We start from the raw sequence: 20,683 nt of genomic DNA on the forward strand, positions 1-20,683 counted from the left end.
TATTGCTAAAAGTCACACAGTGTAGCCTGTTTATCGGCTTTCCTGCCCATAAAAAACTTGCACCTCCAACAAGCAGGGTTAGTTCTGTTGGCAGGAGAGTGCTCCTGCAGACAAAGTGCTGTTCACATTGGTGCTTGTCGTTGGCAAAACTTCTGTCTTTCCGGGGTGGGGGTTAACACCTCTGAAAGACAAAAGTTTTGTCGTTCAATTGCCAGTGTAGACAAAGCCTTTCTACTTTTTAATCTTGCTAGTACTGCAGAGCCAATGCAAGTATGGGAGTGAGTCCGCTTGTGAATCAACAGAACTGTTAAATATGACCAAACTGCAGCCTTCAGTGAAGCCTCAGTAACTTGACTGATATAGTTGCACAGGTGTTACAGGGCATAATTTGAAAGCACTATGGTTGCACAGGTGTATGCCAGGGTGTAATTTGAACCAAAGTTTTTGATTGGTGATGAACAAGCAGGAAAACACACAAACCCAACTTGACTTTTATAGCCTAGAATGAGGCTAGGACTGGCAGTTAAGAAAAACATTACTTGTCAAATGAGCAAATTTGAGCTGGAGATTAAATACAAATATAAAATTTCAAAGATGGATCCCTACAATGCCTTTTTTAAAGAGGCATTTTTTCATAACAAAATCACATGAAGGCTCCAAGACCATACTGCTCTTCTTATACAGGACAAGTCAATAGTTTTGAGAAACTGAATAACTGACAAATATTTCAGCACAGGGACTAAAGACCTCACAAGAAGATATGCATAGGTGTGTTCATTCTTGTGAAAATAATATTTTGATATTCTTATCGATAAACTAGGCAAATACAACTTAGATGGGGCTACTATAAGGTGGGTGAATAACTGGCTGGATAACCGTACTCAGAGAGTAGTTATTAATGGTTCACAATCCTGCTGGAAAGGTATAACAAGTGGGGTTCCGCAGGGGTCTGTTTTGGGACCGGCTCTGTTCAATATCTTCATCAACGACTTAGATATTGGCATAGAAAGTATGCTTATTAAGTTTGTAGATGATACCAAACTGGGAGGGATTGCAACTGCTTTGGAGGACAGGGTCATAATTCAAAATGATCTGGACAAATTGGAGAAATGGTCTGAGGTAAACAGGATGAAGTTTAACAAAGACAAATGCAAAGTGCTCCACTTAGGAAGGAACAATCAGTTTCACACATACAGAATGGGAAGAGACTGTCTAGGAAGGAGTACGGCAGAAAGGGATCTAGGGGTTATAGTGGACCACAAGCTAAATATTAGTCAACAGTGTGATGCTGTTGCAAAAAAAGCAAACGTGATTCTGGGATGCATTAACAGGTGTGTTGTGAGCAAGACACGAGAAGTCATTCTTCCGCTCTACTCTGCGCTGGTCAGGCCTCAACTGGAGTATTGTGTCCAGTTCTGGGCACCGCATTTCAAGAAAGATGTGGAGAAATTGGAAAGGGTCCAGAGAAGAGCAACAAGAATGATTAAAGGTCTTGAGAACATGACCTATGAAGGAAGACTGAAAGAATTGGGTTTGTTTAGTTTGGAAAAGAGAAGACTGAGAGGAGACATGATAGCAATTTTCAGGTATCTAAAAGGGTGTCATAAGGAGGAGGGAGAAAACTTGTTCACCTTAGCCTCTAAGGATAGAACAAGAAGCAATGGGCTTAAACTGCAGCAAGGGAAGTTTAGGTTGGACATTAGGAAAAAGTTCCCAACTGTCAGGGTGGTTAAACACTGGAATAAATTGCCTAGGGAGGTTGTGGAATCTCCATCTCTGGAGATATTTAAGAGTAGGTTAGATAAATGTCTGTCAGGGATGGTCTAGACAGTATTTGGTCCTGCCATGAGGGCAGGGGACTGGACTCGATGACTTCTCGAGGTCCCTTCCAGTCCTAGAATCTATGACACACTTTATTGATCGAAAAGCTTGAATTTTGCATACCGGTGGTTTGGATGGCCAAGGCATTAGTGCATGCTCTGGAAACCTGCAATAACAATTTGGCAATTGTTGACAGAATTCTATTGATATAGACATTTGTATTTATCAGTTTGAATTTTTCTCATCCTTTCTCCTAGTCCTTTATTTTTATATTACTGTTTATAATTCAAATTAAATAGTTTATTTCTGGAAATATTGATGATTTGTTTATTGTTTTACATGGGGGGGAGGAAATTAGCAATGGCTCCTCTGCGACTGGGAGTCCGTAGTCACAAAGTCCACAGTTGGGAATAAATCAGTGGAGGAGAGAGCAGAATACCTATCTAATTCTTGAAACATTTCTGCTTTCTAAGATTCCAGACTTAGGGCCTGAGAAAAGGATGGGCTGGTTTAAAAGCTGAAATCTCTCCTATGAGCTATTCAAGGAAAAATTCTGGTCTGAAATTGTTTGGTCAAAATGTTGGTTTTCAGCAGAAAACTTCAAAAGAAAATAAAAGCTTTATTTCGTTTTTAACTTAATGTTTGTTTTTGGAATCAGCAAATTGGGGTTCCCATTTTCAATTTAAGGATTTTCAAGATCCCTCCCCCCCCATTTTTTTAGCTAATGCAAAAGGAAGAAATATGTTAGTGTAAGTGGGGGGAGATTATTCCAAAAAACAAAATGGAAATCTAAACAAGTTTTTCACTGTTTCAAAATGTCAATTTGAAATAAAGACATTTAAAAATTTACTCCAGTAAAATCCACATTTGTGGGTATCAAAGCTTCCTGCTAAAAAGCTTCAGTTTTGATTTAAACTTTTTGGAGGGAAAATTTCTCTCTCACACGATTCTGACCAGAGCTCTAATGGAAGGCACAGGACGTGTCCATGGATCAGTCTTGAACTCTTTCAGGTCACCTTATGATGCAAGTGAAGGGAAAGCAGCAGCTGCTGTGCTTCAGTCTCCAACTCCCTGCACTATTAACAGTCAGGGGACATAAATAGTAGAAAAATGTTATTGATGCCACGAACCACCCTTCATCCCCTCTCCCCCAACCCGCACATGTTTTATCAGAAGAGTAATTTATCTGGCACAGTTGGCAGCCCCCAGCACCCTTTTGGAAATACACTGCATGTTCCAGTATGCTAATGATTACAGCAGCGCTAACCATTGGTGTTTGTTTCCTTAAGCAGAGTAATTTAAAATACTGAGTTAAACATAAAATCTGAATTCATTGTTACATTCTCTCCTTATTTTGCTGGAAGGCACAATGCTGTATGAAAGAGAGCAAAAACTAGTTGTACAAAGTTCCTACTTAATAACATGTAATTGTTTATTCTTCAACTCATTTTTGGGGAGTCCTTAATGCTATTTTCACCCTATCTTCTCTCCCTCCATCTCAAGCTCTCTGGGATCCCTGCAAGTTCTTAATTGCACCCCCTATCCCTGAAAATCTGCATTACATATACCTAACAAAGTTATACTAATTTTTCACTGTATTCAGATGCCTTTATATTATATCCCCATCCCTTCATCTGTTTGTGCCTTTAGCGTTGTGATTAGCATCCCAGGAGAGCCAACTGAGGTCACTCAATTAGGGTGAACTACAAAGAATAAGGCAGACAATCCCCAAAGTTGGTGGCCCTTCCAATACTTAGATTTACCAAGCCAGCACAAAACAGCTTCTATAATACCTCATAGGTTACCCAGAACCCAACAGCACAGTTCCCTTGAAGTAACCCAGGGTTGGGCCTCCACCCAGACACCCAAGTCAAATATGATGAGGATTACTGAAAATCTTAGTCATCATATAAAAAAGTTCTACCAATCCCAAAGGATCCGACACATTATCTCCCAGGTTAATGAATATTTCAGATCTTACCCAAATACGTGCTTACAGGCAATCCTTATTAACTAAACTAAAATATATTAAAAAAGAAAAGAGTATTGGTTAAAAGATCAATATACATACAGACATGAGTACAGTTCTTAAGATTCAGATTCATAGCCGAGACGGTGAGCTTTTTAGTTGCAAAGAGTTCTTTCAGAATTAATTCATAGGTTATAGTCCAATATTTATATTCAGGGTGGTCCAGTCAGGACTGGGATCTCAGCCTTGTGGCTTAAGCTTTCACTGCATGAAGCTTCAAGCAGAGCGGAGATAAAAAGGATTGGGACTCTAGGGTCTTTTATACAGTTTTCTAGAAGCCACTTGATCATACAGTCCTGGGTGAACAATAGGCTTTTGATGTAACCTTCTGTTTCCTAAACCTCACCGACAATTAACTACATGGATTAACATAAGATAATTTATCCATTAAGCACTTTACCACAAACTTTAAAGAGACATATAGACAATGACATTATTGCACCCAAGATTAATCTAAATGTTAATATTCCCTTTTGATCTCTGAATCAATAGCTATAGTGACAGACAGAAACTTTCTGTTTACATGGCTAACATTTATGCGTGTACACATACAATTAGTATCACTCCTAACTTCTAACAATATAGGTTTGCATTTTCAAAGTTCTAGCCTATTTACCATGGAATGGCCCTAATTACCATTTCTAACATGTCTCTACAGGTTGACTCTGGGTCAATTAGCCTGCAGGATGCTTAACTCCACGCATCACACTTCGTATAAGATTAGTTGCAATTATGTAACAGTGGTAGCAACAATGATTTGCATTATTTTAATTAGCTAATGTCACACATGTGTAACCCCTTCAGGGAGGCAATTGTCCTTTTTTCTGTGTTGTACAATACCAAGCACAATAAGGTTCTAATCTTGATTGGGGCCTTTAGACATTACTGTAATATAAATATTTACTAAGAGTCTAGAAGCAGTTTTCAGCCTACCATGCCAGGCTAAAATAGGCAGACCTTGCAAACAGATTAGTCTGGTAGTTTGGGTGGGAGTGATTTTGAGCGCCAAATAGCAGCTGTGAAACATGGACTCTCTAGAAAGCCCAGCACTTAGCTTTAGCTGAGGTAGGGGGAACTCTATCACAAACGTAAAGTGGCTGCTGGCAGGTGAAAAGGTTTGTGCGCTAATGGAGGTTTAAGGAGCCTGCAGAGTAATCTCTCGAACATAAGCAACATTAATTTTTAATTTTGATGGATAACAGTAATTAGATGTGGATTTCATAATCACCTGTGTTGTCTACATTGAAACCTATCAGCAATGGACATTTTTTTCTCCTTAAGTAAAAGTTTCTGCTTAAATCTTCAGGGTTCCCAATACTGGCGTTTCACTAACGATGCGAAGGATGTGGGATATCCCAAACAAATTGCAAAAGGATTTGCAGGACTAAGTGGGAAAATAGTAGCCGTTCTTTCAGTAGCACAACACAACAAAAGGCCAGAATCTGTGTATTTTTTCAAGAGAGGTATGTTTCATGTCTACAAATGTTAGAAGTATTCAGTTTATTTCTTTTGGGAATAAAACTCTGCTCCATTTTCAAGTAAGACTGCATGTCTGGCAACAGATAAGTGATGACAACAGTACATAGTGCACCAGAAGATCCTGAGCTAACCTGAGGCTTCAGAGACAGCCTTTGAATGCCAAAGTGAACATGGAAGTTTACTTTTCAGGATAGGGTTATGAGGAAGAGTTTTACCATCATTTGAACGCTATTCCATTCACAAGTTAATGGGGCATGGTAAGGTCTAAAATAGACCAATCACCACATATCTATGTATGGAACTGTTTCTCAGTCATGGTTTCTTTCCTTGTAAAGCACTGGATTTATCTTATTTGAATGGTATAGCATCTACACAGGAACATTTGAAGGCGCTATTCAGATTAAAACAGCTAGGCAAGTAAAATAGACCCAATCCTGCAATCCTTTCCCTTGAGGAATGGGAATTATGTAAGCAGAAAGCCTGCAGCATCAGGCTAGTGCCCTACAATTTCACCTTTTCTTCTCAAGGGTATTGATCCCATTCACGCTACTCAGAATAGTGCTTACTACCATGGATAGTCTCATTGACTTTAACAGAACTACTCACAGAAGTAAACAAATGTTAGGACCAGGTCCTGTTAGCATCATACTTCCAAGTCATATATGTAATTTTGAGGCATTTCAAGCTGAAAGCTTCCTCAATAGCCTTTGGACTCTTATCTTCCCAGCCTAGCAAGTTCATATTAGGGTACTAATGACATTTCTGATTCAACTGTTTTCACAACTGGAACAAACTTCTGCTTCAGGTGGCAGCGTTCAACATTATATCTACAATCAAGAACCAGCCAAAAAGTGCAAAAAGAAAGTATATGTTAGATACCCAGCTTACACACCCAGAGCTGTGATCAAGAGGAAACGCTTTGAACGTGCAATAAGATCAGCAATTGTGTACCACACACCAGTCATGTACCACACTCTCAGAATCAACCATAATCCATCTGGTCAGTTATATTTAATGTTAAATGGTTTTTATCTTCATTTTAAAATTAATGGTTTCTGAAGGACAGTATTTTTCATCTGTTCAACTTCTTGAATGTTTGCTTTTAAATCTCTTCATCCTAGCAGCTGTTCTCTCTCTCAGCTTCTCTTCCCAAGTTATAGCTTTGCACAGCCCATGTTTTAATATATTTTCCTAACTTAAAGCAATTTTCTTGTCTGCAGGAATATTACATCATGAGGTTAAAATAAATTCTTACTGGAGAGGATTTCCAAAAGTAGTTCACTCAGCTATATCAATACCTAACTACCAAAGGCCAGATGACTATGATTACTATGTTTTCTCTAAAGGTACGTTAAAGCTAAAACACGTTAATTCAAATCTCAAAGGCAAGTGTAGTTTTCTGAAATGTGAAGTTACTGACCCTTTCCACTGCAAGAGAACTGCCAAGATGAAGTTAATGAGTACTAGGGTTCAGGCTTAAAAAAAAATGGCAATAACTCAAGCTTCGCCCATAATCCCTGAATAAATGGATGTTTCTACTTAAAATGATCAGCAGAGAAATAGCTAGCCTGTGAAACTCAGTGCCACAAGATGTCAAGCAGACAGGATTAAAAAAGGATTGGACATTTATAGGGATAACAAGACTATCTGGAGTGGTCATTGTAATGACAAACCATTCAAGAATGAAATCCTCACACCACTGAAGTGGTAGGAGTTTTGCCACTGACTTCAGTTAAGTCAGGATTTCACTCAGACACTTCAGGATTTAAATCCCTGTGCTTCAGGGCATAAATCAACCTCTAATGGGGTTAAGGAGAAACTTTCCCTTTGGGCAGCATCCCGTAACAGCATAGTGAAGGATTTTGTTGTTAAACCTACCTCTAAAGCACTGGATGCTGGACTAGGACCACCACTGCTCTGATCCACTATGACAATTCCTATCATGCCTATGAAATAAGTGAGACCATGCACACCTGTGGATAAGAAGGTGCCACTTTTACAGTTTTAAGAAAAGGCTTAAACTCTTTAGACCCTTCAGAGAAGTGCTGGCACAGAATTCAACTGAGCATGAGACAGCAGAGACAAAGAACATTCTCCCCTTAACTCTCAAGTCTTTAGCTGAGGGACGTTCAGTTGTTTAAACCACTATCTGTTCAAGTGCACCCAATTTTACAACTATGAAGAATGTCTTCTGGGATTTTTGAGTGTATCTGAATCAGCTGTGTTTGGGTTTCAAAAAAAGATCATATCTCACAGGAGAACTCTGAACAGCGTGAAAGCTTCAAAGTAGTATTTGTCAAGAGACTTGACAAGCTGCCAGTATCTTTTTAAAAAGGGAACTGCTTTATATGGGGTACTGTGACTCGACTAAGTGGCACTGTTTTCCAAGCACTAGATGGCTATAACTGTTATAGGGTAAGATTAGATAATTGCCAATACTCAGATTTGGGTGACTAAAAAAAGTAAAATGTCCGAATGAAATGTTTTGTCTGGAAACTGATATTAAAGCCTCTCTCTCAACTACATGTGCATCAAGTGTGATATAATGTACCAGTTCTGCCAACGTGACAATAAAAAGGGAAAGAGGCATCCGATGTTAACTCAGCACATTAATCAGAGAGCTTTTTATGTACTAAAGACTTCCTACATCTGGAATTTTAATTTCCACTCAAACTGCACTTCTCTCATTGCAGATCAGTACTACAACGTGAATGTGGCCAGCAGAATAGCAAGATCAGTTACCTCTCAGACTGGGCAGACAGTATCCAAGGACTGGTATAAGTGTCCTAAAGATGATTTGTAAGACAGGATTTTAAAGAAAGAAGCCATTTTACTTTGAGTTTGTCTAATTTTATTAATAAAGACATTGAAATGTGCGCACATCAATCTACGTACAAAATGCTGCTTTTAGCGCTGCAATCATTACACTTAAGCAACAGTAGCCAATCTGACAGTCTGTATACACAGCTTCAATTACTTTACAGAACTTTTAACTAATATTGCCTCTGTTTAGGCCTCCTCTGCCTCCCATTGCATGAGTTACACCTGTAGGGAAAGAGAAGAGTATTAATGCTAGTACTTTTCCCCACTCCAATAATCAAACATTGTCAGTTGGCTACTTTGTTTGGTGATGAGATGAGTGTGCAGTGGAAAATTCTGTTAGCAATCTCTCTCTCTCTCTCTCTGTGTGATGGCCTAGCACAAGGAGGTACTACTGTGGACTTTCATTCCAGGGGCCAGAAGAGTCACAATCACAGCATGCTGAATTACGGGTCGAGTGGGTTACCCTCCTTTTTCAACAGCCAGCCTTTTGGTTAATGTGTGACAATAGATGGGATTGTAATGGAAATTCCTTCTAGTTCTGTAAGTGCATTTTTTTATGGTTAGATCCACAGCATCTGAATGTTAACAGATATATCTGCACTAGCACAAGTATATGCAGAATATTTAATATTTATGTTGATGAATACATTTAATCTGGGTAGGGTTTTTTTTTAATGTGGGGGTTGTTATAGTTAAAAATCATTAGTAGCAATCAAAGTAAAATCTGGAGAATACTAACATAATAAGCTTCTGTAATTTCAATCATTTAATTTTCTTTAAAAAGTAGCATAATGATTCCAGACATCATCTCACGAAAATCTTAAATTTGAAATAGGAAAATTGTGTTGGGAGTAATCTTAAAGATCAGAATTGTATCATATCAAGCTTATGTCCTAGCGATAAATCGCCAAAAAAAAGTAATTTTAAAATCAACTGCAATTTATATGCCTTCTAAAATCAGAGCCAGGAGCTACAGAAGGAGGAAGTTTTCTGTAGTCTTTTTGCCTGTCAGCCAAATGAATGCTTTGGATAATATATATTGAAAGCTCTGTGGGGCAGGGACCCTGCATTATTCAATGTCTACTTGTATACTTCTGGTGGCATGATAGATATCCAGTTTCAAAAGGGTTAAGAAAATTAAGAGGTCATTTGAAAGAGTACAGACATAGTCACAATAATTATAACACTGACAGCCACTTACCCCTTTGTCTGTTAAACTGACGACCACGGACACCAGTTCTTAATGTTGGTGGCTGAAGTCTGACACGCCGGAAAGGCTTTGGCTGATTACTGCTTGTGTCTGTAGAGAAGGAAGAGTTTCAGAAAGAATATATAAGATTGTTACTGCAGTAAAATTTGTAACTGTTAGTGAGTCCATCGCTTAATTAACATACAGCTGTACTTGTCTTTCATATTTTAAAAACTTGAGGGTGCAACATATTTCATTAGCATCTTCTCAAATAATAATAAAGCCTCAGATTGAACAAGTATGTTTGTTTTCCTTTGATTTTTTTTTTTTTTTTACTCACTAGCTGGATTAAATTCCTTGCAGCTAAGACCAAATGCATCTAATTACAATCTTGCCCTTTTACTTTTGCATTGCTTACATCACATCCCTTTAAAAAATTCCACCGGGACTAAATTTTGAATCCCATACTCACAAGAGTAGTCCCACTGAAGTACATAATCACAACTCCAGGAAGGGATTCCCAATCTGACCCTAAAATTTTCTTTTGAAGTGAGTATCCTTCAAGGTATTTTAAAAAGTTCTATCTCCAATAGTTACTGATGACAAAAATATGGTCCAGATACTCACAGTCTGTTGCCCTCACCAAATGGAAAAGGAAATTAAATAGATGAAAAAATGTCAAACTCTCCAAAGATTCTCATGTCCATTTTATTTCAAAATGGAGTGACAGACTAATGGTTGGTAGACCAATGGATTAACAAAAGAACAAAGCTTTGCATCTGTGAATACTCATATGCCCATCATGTTACTTGTAATTTTTCACTTAGTAAAGGGATATTTTAACACACTGGCTCCCAACCTTTCCAGACTACTGTACGTCTTTTAGGAGTCTGATTTGTCGTGCATACCCTCAAGTTTCACCTCACTTAACTACTTGCTTACAAAATCAGAAAAACATGAGAAAGTGAGGAATTTTTTAGTAATAGTGACACTTTTTTATTTTTACCATATAATTATAAAATAAATTAATTGGAATATATTGTACTTACATTTCAGTATATAGCAGAGGTGAAAGTAAGCCGGTGCGCCGTACCAGGGCGGCCCGGCTTCCCCAGGTGGCAATTTAAAGGGCCTGGGGCAACAGCTGGAGCCCCAGGCCCTTTAAATTGCCACCAGAGCCCTGCTGCCGGAGCTCTGGAGTAGCGGCGGGGCTCTGGGGGTTATTTAAATGGCCAGGGCTCCCGCTGCCTCTACTGCCCTGTCGCTACCCCAGGGCTCTGGGGGATATTTAAAGGGCTGAGGCGGTAGAAGCAGGGGAGTCCTGGGCCCTTTAAATAGCAGCGGCAGCCGGGGGCTCCGGCAGCGGTTTAAAGGGCCCGGGGCGGTAGCGACGGCCAAGCCCTGGGCCCTTTAAACTGCTGCCGAAGCCCCTGGCTGCCGCTACTACCCCGGCGGGGGAGGGCATTTACTGGTACAGGGTGGGCCAGGGCTGGCTCTGACCCACCCCATCCCTGCCCCTTCCGCCCGAGGCCCCGCCCCTTCCGGGGGCCAGAGCCGGCCCCAACCCAGCCCCGTACCGTTAAGTCCCTATTTTTACTTTCACCCCGGTGTATAGTATACAGAAGAGTATAAACTAGTCATTGTATGAAATTTTAGTTTGTACTGACTTCACTGGCTAGTGCTTTTTATGTAGCCTGTTGTAAAATTAGGCAAATATCTAGATGAGTTGACGTACCCACTGGAAGACCTCTGCGTACTCCCAGAGGTATGAGTATCCTTGTTGAGAACCACTGTTCTGGCAAACCTGTGATTATTTATAAGCAACCCAGATGTCTTAGAGGTTTATCCATGTTATCAACTGACACAAAACAAAAATCAATACAAGTTTAAGCACTTACGTTGGAAGAAGTTCCAGATTCAGGATATATGCCACTCATCTGCCTACAAATTGCCACCCTATCTTACACAATGCTGCCATAATGATTAGAATTCACTCATAATTCAACCTGTCAACACACTGGGTGAGAAGGGTAAGAAAGTTGAGTGTATTCTTAATGATGGCCACACCACTAACCTAAGTTTTCTTTTGACCCATTACAGAGACAACAATAAGTATAAATAAAGTTATGCTTCAGAAGGGACATTAAATGTTCAAAATAGTTGGTCTTAGTTTGGTCTCCACTGCCAACAATGTGTACTGCACTGGGGAAAGGCTTGCGGTACAAGCATCCTACAAAAGAGTATGAAGCAATCTGTATTAGGAAGGGAGCCAATACCTGCTGATGAGCTGGAAGGAGGATCCTGACTGGTGGAAGGGAGGTCTGACTCATCAGATGCTTGAACAGATTCTTCTTCTTGCTGGCTATCAATTTCTAGACCAGCTTCTGATGTAATTCTGGAACATAAAAATTCAGGTGTCGAACAATGGTGATAAAACTCAAGAAAAATCAATAATCCCCTGAGAGCACAGATAATTTTGTAATTTAACAGGAAATTGATTTTTGTTTTACCATGGGTATTTTCATACACACACTTCACTTTTTTTCTACCTTGTTACCAGAAATTAGAGATATTAGTATTTTAAAAATAAAGGCAGACAAATCCTCTTTGGCACTCATCTACCCATCCACTGCACACCACCAGGGTGACTGCCTGATCAGAAAAATGAGGAAGAAAAAAATGAAGTTTATTTGGGTGCACTTGAGTAAAACCATGTGGCATGGAAGAATTTATACACCAATCTGCTCCCCATATTACAGAGGTCAGTGGGTAAGGGGGAAGTAAATATTTAATTTAAATGGAACCCATTAAGACTATGCAGTATGATCCAGTATATGAAATGTAAAGGCTGGGAAAAAGAGATGGCTCCTAGGGTTTTGCCCAAAATGTCCTTTTCAATGCAATACCTAAAAGGCTTGGATTAATGATTTTTCAAAAAGCCAGTGCCAAGACAGTGAAAGACAATAACAAAGCTATCTTAAAGAGCACTCTACAGAGTCCAATGGAAGGACAATTAGATCAGTTGATTACATGGAAGTCTGAGGGCAGAATTAACAAAATAAAAATAAAATCATTTTAAACAATCTATGGGGCTGCTTGGTTGTATTTTCTCCACTTAACTCCCCATTTGTGCTGTTTTATTTCCCCTGCCTGGGTGCAGGACTTTACATTTGTTAATATCAAATTCTACCCTCTGCCAAAAGCCCCACAGCTCTCCAGGTCACTCTTAGTTTGGTTTTGTCCCGTATGTGTCTACTTCTGGTGGTGTTCCAAATTTTGCTCACAATTGAACTTCAAACAACACACACAAAAGAAAAAAGCATTTAGCAGCTGAGCAGAGAGATGCTTTAAAAAAAAAAAAAAATTAGACAGGCTTCTGGAAAGCCTGACAGTCCCAGATGGGGCTCCAACTATCACTGCATAAAGCCTGACGGATACTTCACTACTGTTATAGTAACAGATCCACAAGTTAGTTGAAGTACTCAGCAGACCAGTTTTGAGAGCCATTGCATCAATCCATTTATCAAGGAAATGCATGCCCAACTCACTCATGATCTGGGTGTCCAGAAAGGGTTTATATTCTTTTAAAAGATTTACATTTTGTTTCTGTTATTTCTGCAAAGTAGTAAATTAAGTTGTTCGGAAAAAAGGAAATCTAACACTGATCTGTGACCATTTTGAGATGTCTAGAAATTCTAGATCCCACTACCAGCGCCAGAGGTTGAATAAGCCTCTGATTCAGAGTTTAATTCATGTTTTCCACTGCAAGCGGATTAGCTTGTGAACATCTTCCACCATAAAGTGGAAGCCACGCTAATCCTGTTTTCAAGATGAATATAGTTCAATACAGGGAGACCAAAAGAAGAAGTTGGTATTGAAGGAGGCAAAAGGTCACCAGATTCATTTTACAACTAATTTAGGAAACCACTCAGTGCTGGTGATCCCTCCCTGCCATGGACCAAATAGAGCTAAGATTTAACAGACAACAGACACACTCAAACAATGAAATGCAATGAAAGCATGTAAAACTAAATCTCAAATACAGAATTAAGTCTTAATCCACTGAGTAGTGTATCTTACCCTTCAGATTCTGCCTCCACAAAAACCTCATCCCCATCATCACCCACTCCAGATTCAGTAGTAGTGGATAAACTGCCAGTGGATGTTGTCACCATTGGAACAGACTGAGAAGCATGCTCTGAAGGATCAGCTGAGGTACTTTCAGTAAAAACAGTCACTTTAAAAAACAAAATCAGGAAAGGCAGTTAAGAGAGAAGGTTATTTTGTACTTATAAATATCCAATTTATTAAAATATTGAGTACTACAAGAACTCCATCTGCAGTAATATTTTCACCATAGCAATAAACAACATAACATTTTGTTAGGAAGTCAAAGCATCTAATATTATCATTACACTTTGCAATACTGATTCTCACCTGGTGCTGCAACTTGCAGCGGAGTTGTTGGGACACTGCGGCCACCAGATTCTTCTTCATGGGCAAGGAAGAGTGGTGTTTCGTACATTCCTAAACCTACAACAAACAACTCTTGGTATTAAGGATGTAGTGAAAGCCTGTTAGACAGCAGAAAAGTATACAATTATCTGAAGGCAAACTAGTTACAGTGCAATACTAGTCCTAGTACAACCCTGATGTAATCTATTGGTTTGTATTTAAATACTGAGACTGAGTAATTGAGATTACTCAAGAGTTAACCTAGTTTGCACTTATGTAGAACCTTCAGCCCAAAGTTCTTCAGTATTAATGAAAAACTACACTCACTTTAAATAAAATATCTCTATTTTAAAGACAGGGAAATAGATGCAGATGAGTTAAGTGACTTGTCTAAGGTTATACAGGGAATCAGTGAGAGCTAAGAACCAAACCTAAATCTTCTGATGACTGACCTGAGCTTTAACCATTAGATAATGCTTCCTTTGACCAACTTGGAATTTTTTTTTCAATTCTATGAGTGAAAATCCTATTAATTGTACATATGCAACTTAGTTTAAGCTACTTAAAACAAAGATAAGTTATTTCCAAAATAAATGTGTCACTCAGTAATGGGAAATTTATTTTACAGAATTTAAGGTTGAACAGAAGTAGTTTGGGCCTTCAAGCAATCTGAATATTTTTTACTCTATTTTTTTTAAAACAGCCCATCCTTTAAGCTTTGGTTCACTCTCACTCAATTAAACTGTCATATCCTTTTCAGATGAATATTGGAAGATCCCAGGATATTTACTGTTTACTTGAAATCTGTCAGACTTTTACTACTGCAAGAGAATCTCAACCAGGATCAATTTATTTTAGAGCCAAGTCTTGCCAAAAAGGCCAGAAAGTAATATTGTGCTGCTAAGTACCCAGGTTCGTTAACATGAGATAATTTCCCCTAAATTTATTGAAACCTATGAAAAGAGACAGGCGCTAGGTAATTATGCAATTATGAAAATGTCTCATTTGGCAAGCTTGTGAAAGCCTTACACTTAACTTGATGGCATTTCTGTATGTATGCATGCATGCAATGCAGTAACTTTTGAACTCTGAATCCAATCAATTCCAAAATTCCAGGGAATGTTCTCGGCATCAATGGCCACCCTCTTGATTTTGGATAAAACTGAAAAACTCAAAGGGTGAAAACTGTGGATACATGAAGCCACTGCCAACTCTTTAGCACAAACCAGAGACCTTGAACACCTCTGCAGTTGTCTGAAGATCAAACTAGTTGACACCACCCATTAATGCCTTCCAGCACAATAATACTCCTATCTCATCTCTGTCTATCCTCTCAATTCAGTTTAACACGTTGACACACTAAATGACTGATCTTCCAGTCAGGAAAAAAAATAATGGTGGTGGGGTAGGGGCATACACACAGATCCTGCCATGATGGAAATGGTGTGGGGGAAAACTGGGAAAGCTGAAATGGGGGCACTCAGAACTCTTAGTGGGAGAAGGTTTGGGTATGGTGGGAGGGGAAAAGAGGGCATAGGGGCGCATACAGAGCCCATGCCATGGGGGAGGGGAAGAAAGGGAGACCAGGACAGTATTTGGCACACAAAACTCCTGATAGGTGGGAGGCTGGGGGATCCGGATATGGGTGGTGATGAACACAGATCTTCTATCATAGGAAATGGGAGGCACAGGGGAAGTGAGAATGGGCATGCACATAGAGCAGCTGGTAGGGAGGAGAAAGGAGGAGTCTGGTATGAGAGAAAGAGGAATGCAGGGCACACAGAACACCTGTCTGGGGGAGATTGAGGGAATTGCAGGGAATCCCTGGATATGAGGGATGAGACAGTGGCACACAGGAGGCTTATAGGAAGATTGGAGGAATGCAGGGAGCCCTTCGTGTGTGCAATAAGATCTGCCTACACAAGCTATAAAACGTGCAATCCCCTAGCAATTTTTCTTTTTCCAAAGCTTATCTTAGTGATGGTGCTGTACTTCTCAACAAAATATTACTGCCCTCAGTTCTTGATCTTCTCTCCGTTTTGCTTTTCTGACTCTTCTCAATCCACTACTTTGCTCAGTGCCACCCCTACAATGAGTGGTTTAGCAAATCTCTTACCGTTGCTTCTGTGCTGCCAGGAAGGCATGGAAGGGAGACTGCTTGCTGCAGAACAGCAGCAAGGACAAGAATGAGCAATTGCCTGCCCACCATCATAGTAGACAAGGGCATATCTATCTCAAAGACTTGCTCTCTTCTGTACTCTACCACAGCAGCTCTGATCATAAGGAACGCACTGACGCTGGATGTCCCCAGGTTCAAGCTCATAGGAATTGAAAGCATTTTCAGTGGGCTATCATATTCAGTCACAGCTTCAGGCTCATCTTTATCTAGCTACCTTCAAGAACACAAAGCCAGCCCTATTCCTTTACACTAGCTTTGCAATAATGAAGTTAGAGCACAGCTTAACAGTATCCCTCCTGGAAGCAGAGACTAATCCAATTGGGAAATAGTTTAAAGTGAGACAGGGAAGTAGAGATTTGGTCTTTGGAACAGATTAATGTTTCATATGTTATGCATGGAAGGCCCAGATACAGCAATACACACACGAGAGTGACAGTAACAAAAACTTTCTTGTGGGACATCGAGGCTAATCTACTGAGTACAATAGATCTCGACACACCTGAACCAATGGTGAGAAGATCAACAGAGACACACATCAAGACATGCTAGAGAACTGTATGCTGTGCAATTTGAAAACATCTGTTATATTTTGTGTGTTTTAATTTTGCTTGTGTGAAATCAAATTTCAATTTGTCACATACGGTGACGCAGGCAGTGTCTGCCTGACAACACAATGGCTCAACAAGCTACCTACTTCACTGCGTTAGTGTTGGTTTTCCCAATACTTGTACATGCTATTCTAAATGGCTAAACATAGGCTTAGCAGAATTAATTTTATAATTTTAACAGATAATATCCATGTTTATTTAAGCAACTTTTTATTTGTATCAATTTATATTTTCACAGTTGCTGGAAATTATGGAGGTGGAGGGTAAGACAATTATTTAATGACAATAGATGTTGAGATTCAGAAAAGTTAAAGCTTTATAAGCATGAAATCATAAAAAGTTGTCAACATCACATGTCAAAATATACAAAGTAAACATCCTTAAAACAAACTAAGTTCTCAGACAAAGTAAGAAAAATGCTGCTTATCTTTAAATTTCAGTTAACATCAATTAAAATATTTTTTCATCGGTTTGTGTATGTATGGTGAAATTGACATTTACCTACATTTACTAATAAAAATCGAGTCTTTCCAAGCCTAAACCGTCAATCATCCTTACATTAATAGTAGTTACAAATGACAAAGCTAACAGTACTAGATAAGCAAAAGTTCTTCTCTGCCTCCTTAGTCCTTCTACCCTTCCTACAACTACACAAAAATACAGACAAGGATATAGTTGGAATGGAGGTGACAATTACCCAAGCTTGATTAGTTTCTCAAGCTGTTTACATTTTTTCTAACAATCATAAAACAAAGGTATTACACAGATTTACCTCCTTGTGATGCAAGTTGGCCAAGATCGGAGTGGCTGGAACTAGTCTGTGGCATATCTTCTGGAGGCCCAAACCTGAATCTGGGAACTCCAGCAACCTGGGGGGAACTACAAAGATGCATAATGTGCTGTAAACAGTTTAATAAACTAAAAACTATAATAAAATTATTTTAATTGAATAAGGAAAACAAATTATCTATGATACAAATAAGATTAGTATCCAAACATAGATAACACTTAGGGTATGTCTACACCCAGCCGCTAGTTCGGCGGCTGGGAATCGAAGTTCTGGGTTCGACTTATCGTGTCTTGTCTGGACGCGATAAGTCGAACCAGGAAGTGCTCGCCGTCGACTGCGGTACTCCAGCTAGACGAGAGGAGTACCGCGGAGTCGATGGGGGAGCCTGCCTGCCGCGTGTGGACCGAGGTAAGTTCGAACTAAGGTACTTCGAACTTCAGCTACGTTATTCACGTAGCTGAAGTTGCGTACCTTAGTTCGAATTGGGGGGTAAGTGTAGACCAAGCCTTAGGCCTGGTCTACACTAACCCCCCAAGTCGAACTAAGGTACGCAACTTCGACATACCTTAGTTCGAACTTACCGCGGTTCAGACGCGGTCCACACGCGGCAGGCAGGCTCCCCGTCGACTCCGCGGTACTCCTCTCGCCGAGCTGGAGTACCGCAGTCGACGGCGAGCACTTCCTGGTTCGACTTATCGCGTCCAGACCAGATGCGATAAGTCGAACCCAGAACTTCGATCCCCAGCCGCCGAACTAGCGGCTGGGTGTAGACCAGCCCTTAGTGTTATCAGCATTATCCAAAGGAATTAGTTTCTCCATTACAGCTGCATCAAAATGATAGGGTCAAAAAATACTCCACTAGTAAGAAAATAGTAAAATCGCTTTCAACGAATACTGTAACATTTAAATAGCTCCTATGGCTTTACACAACTAATTTGTAAGTGGCCTGCTGAGCATGTTCTCCACTCTCCTCTATTCAAAGTTGAGATAAGCAACTATTCTTCACAGCAGCTTGCTAGTGTATTTTAACTGATCTTTATAGTCAATATTGAGAAAACATGCTTTTGTCACTTCTAGCATTAATGTGAATGTGCAAAAGAGGGGCTCAAAGTAGCATGATAACCCACTGTTGCCCTAGTAATTTAACTGTATGACTTTTTAAACAAATAGGTTACACTAGATTAGAATGTGATCAGAAACTTACTTTTCTGAACCCCGTTTTATGATGTACGTCAAACAACTCAATATTTGTGACTTTCTCTTAACCATCTAGTAGATGGAATGCTATTTAGTATCTTACTACACAATCACTAAATCATTATATTTTCATTTACCTTTAAGCAAAGAACCATTCAACTGTTAGTAAAAGGGAAATATACAAGAGCACTTGGTTAAATTATTATGACTTCTACGTACTGAATTGCTTCTGCAAATCCATCTGTACGATGTGGTACCACAAGAGTTGGGGTGCTTGGAACTGTCCTGTCCTCATCATCAAAAAAGTGTTGCTGCTGAAAAAAATATTAAGATCAGAAGCTAAAATATATTCATTATTCCTACTCTGCTTGCTTCTAAATAAAACTCATCTACAAAGGTTGTTCCCTCCCAAAAAAATAGACGCATCAGCTTTAACTACTATTTGTCTAGTCAACAGTGTGAAGGGAACCAATGTCAAAATAAAAAAGTATTTTAAAAGATTGATTCCTAAAAAATAATAATAAATATTGGCTGTGTCTAAACTGACCCAGATTCTTAAGGGTTTTTAGCTTCATCTTATACTTAACACACCTTGCCTGGTATTCACATTTGGAATAAGTTAAGGGATGGAAGTCCCATTAACATGAAAACCAGAGCTTGACTAAACCTATCTGCAATGTTACACAAACACCCAAGGAATTCTTTACTGCTCTGGTAGTCTTATAAGACTACAAAGTTCAGAGTGCTCTCTCAATAAAGGTTTTTTAGGAGCAGACTGCCATTTACTTACCATGCCCCCTATACCAGGAGTTAATTGAAGCCCACGTCCCACTGACTGCCTCCGAGTCATCTGGATTCTCTTTATAGTAAAAGGAGGAATAAAAGTGGTATAAATGTTTCCTGGGGATTCTAGCAACATGGAAATATCTTCAGGAATAAAGTTTAGTGATAAAAGGTAAATAAAGAAATTATTTTGGCTTTCTACCAAAAGCATGACTTGAGTAACAAAACCAGCTAGCATATTTTTGTTTATTGGTGAAAGCCATATTCCAGATATATTTAATCATGCACTTAATTCCTATAGTTAAAACAATCCCGAATCAGGTGGAATCAACTATTTTACAAAACGAGACAATATTACACCCAAAAGGGGGGGAAATTAATATAGGAACTCTGAGTAAAGAGGAAATAGTGAGTGTTTCAATGGCATTTAAATCATTTTCACAAGACACAATTTTAGTATAATCTAAACAAATGGTTCAGTGGTTTAGCATTTAGTGTAAAGTGCTCAGAGCGTTTTTTTTTGTGCACTTCATCACACACAGAAAGGCTTTAGAAAATAAACAAAATATTATAAACCATATTATAATCGCTTGAAAGAGCACAATAAACCAAATGAAAAATTTATGAACAATTATAATTGTGTTTGAGTTAGAACTATTAAGGTCAGTTTAATTTTTTTCCTAAAAAAATTAAAAAATTTCAAGTTCTGAGCACGGAACTGTCAAAACTTCTGGCATTCATTCTTCCACTCTCTCTTGGTGCTCACTGTACTGTGGAGGAAGCATGCTCAGCACAGCTCACCACTTAAATTCTCAAACCAATTAAGCAGCAGTGCAGACCAACTCTCAATGAGACCCAGTCAAGGCAGACTGAGTAGAAGCCTACTGACAGCTGCATTCAACATTTCTCGGTGTAATAAAGTATGCAAGGTCCCATACAGATTCAGGCCACAGAATTTCCCCAAAATAATTCCTAAAGCATATCTCTTACAAAAATTAAATCTTGTTTTAAAAATTGCCAGTGATGGAGACTCCACCACAACTATTGGTAAATGGTTCCAATGATGAATTACTCTTATTAAAAATGTATGCCTTATTTCCAGCCTGAATTTGTCTAGCTTCAACTTCCAACCATGATCAATGCGGTTTCTGGTCTTTGTCTTCTTTCTCCATTCTTTCCCCATTCTCCTATCTATCCCACCTCTTTTATCCCATCCTTCCTTGTGTGCTACCTTTTTTCTCTCTGCACTGTTTTTTTTATCTTTATTTTTTCTCTATTCTTCTTTTCTATCTGTTCTTTCTTGGGGCAGAGATGATTTGAAATTTGGCAG

At 39.2% G+C, this 20,683-nt stretch overlaps 2 protein-coding genes across 3 annotated transcripts in view; one reads left to right on the forward strand and one right to left on the reverse strand.

The window, feature by feature from the left end:
* Nucleotides 1-8,132, forward strand: part of LOC113407488 (proteoglycan 4-like) — a 38,013-nt gene extending 29,881 nt beyond the window's left edge. The window contains exons 9-12 of the mRNA XM_026656077.1: nucleotides 5,157-5,313; nucleotides 6,135-6,329; nucleotides 6,550-6,675; nucleotides 8,023-8,132. Of these exons, the coding sequence (XP_026511862.1) occupies nucleotides 5,157-5,313; nucleotides 6,135-6,329; nucleotides 6,550-6,675; nucleotides 8,023-8,132 (588 nt within the window). The remainder of the gene's footprint in view (nucleotides 1-5,156; nucleotides 5,314-6,134; nucleotides 6,330-6,549; nucleotides 6,676-8,022) is intronic.
* A 37-nt stretch (nucleotides 8,133-8,169) lies between these two features.
* Nucleotides 8,170-20,683, reverse strand: part of LOC112103410 (nucleoprotein TPR) — a 70,046-nt gene continuing 57,532 nt past the window's right edge. The window contains exons 44-51 of one of the 2 annotated variants that reach the window (XM_024195140.2): nucleotides 19,361-19,429; nucleotides 18,790-18,881; nucleotides 17,356-17,462; nucleotides 13,779-13,874; nucleotides 13,422-13,578; nucleotides 11,618-11,736; nucleotides 9,354-9,452; nucleotides 8,170-8,374 (exon numbers count right to left, since the gene is read on the reverse strand). In XM_024195140.2, coding sequence (XP_024050908.2) covers nucleotides 8,319-8,374; nucleotides 9,354-9,452; nucleotides 11,618-11,736; nucleotides 13,422-13,578; nucleotides 13,779-13,874; nucleotides 17,356-17,462; nucleotides 18,790-18,881; nucleotides 19,361-19,429 — 795 coding nt within the window. In that variant the 3' untranslated portion in view covers nucleotides 8,170-8,318. Of the gene's footprint in view, nucleotides 8,375-9,353; nucleotides 9,453-11,617; nucleotides 11,737-13,421; nucleotides 13,579-13,778; nucleotides 13,875-17,355; nucleotides 17,463-18,789; nucleotides 18,885-19,360; nucleotides 19,430-20,683 lie in introns of both variants that reach the window. The other variant, XM_024195138.2, reaches the window with a different exon arrangement.

The sequence above is a fragment of the Terrapene carolina genome, unplaced genomic scaffold (genome assembly GCF_002925995.2).
Source record: "Terrapene carolina triunguis isolate 2854851 unplaced genomic scaffold, T_m_triunguis-2.0 Scaffold211, whole genome shotgun sequence".
In the NCBI taxonomy this organism is placed as follows: Eukaryota; Metazoa; Chordata; order Testudines; family Emydidae; genus Terrapene; species Terrapene triunguis.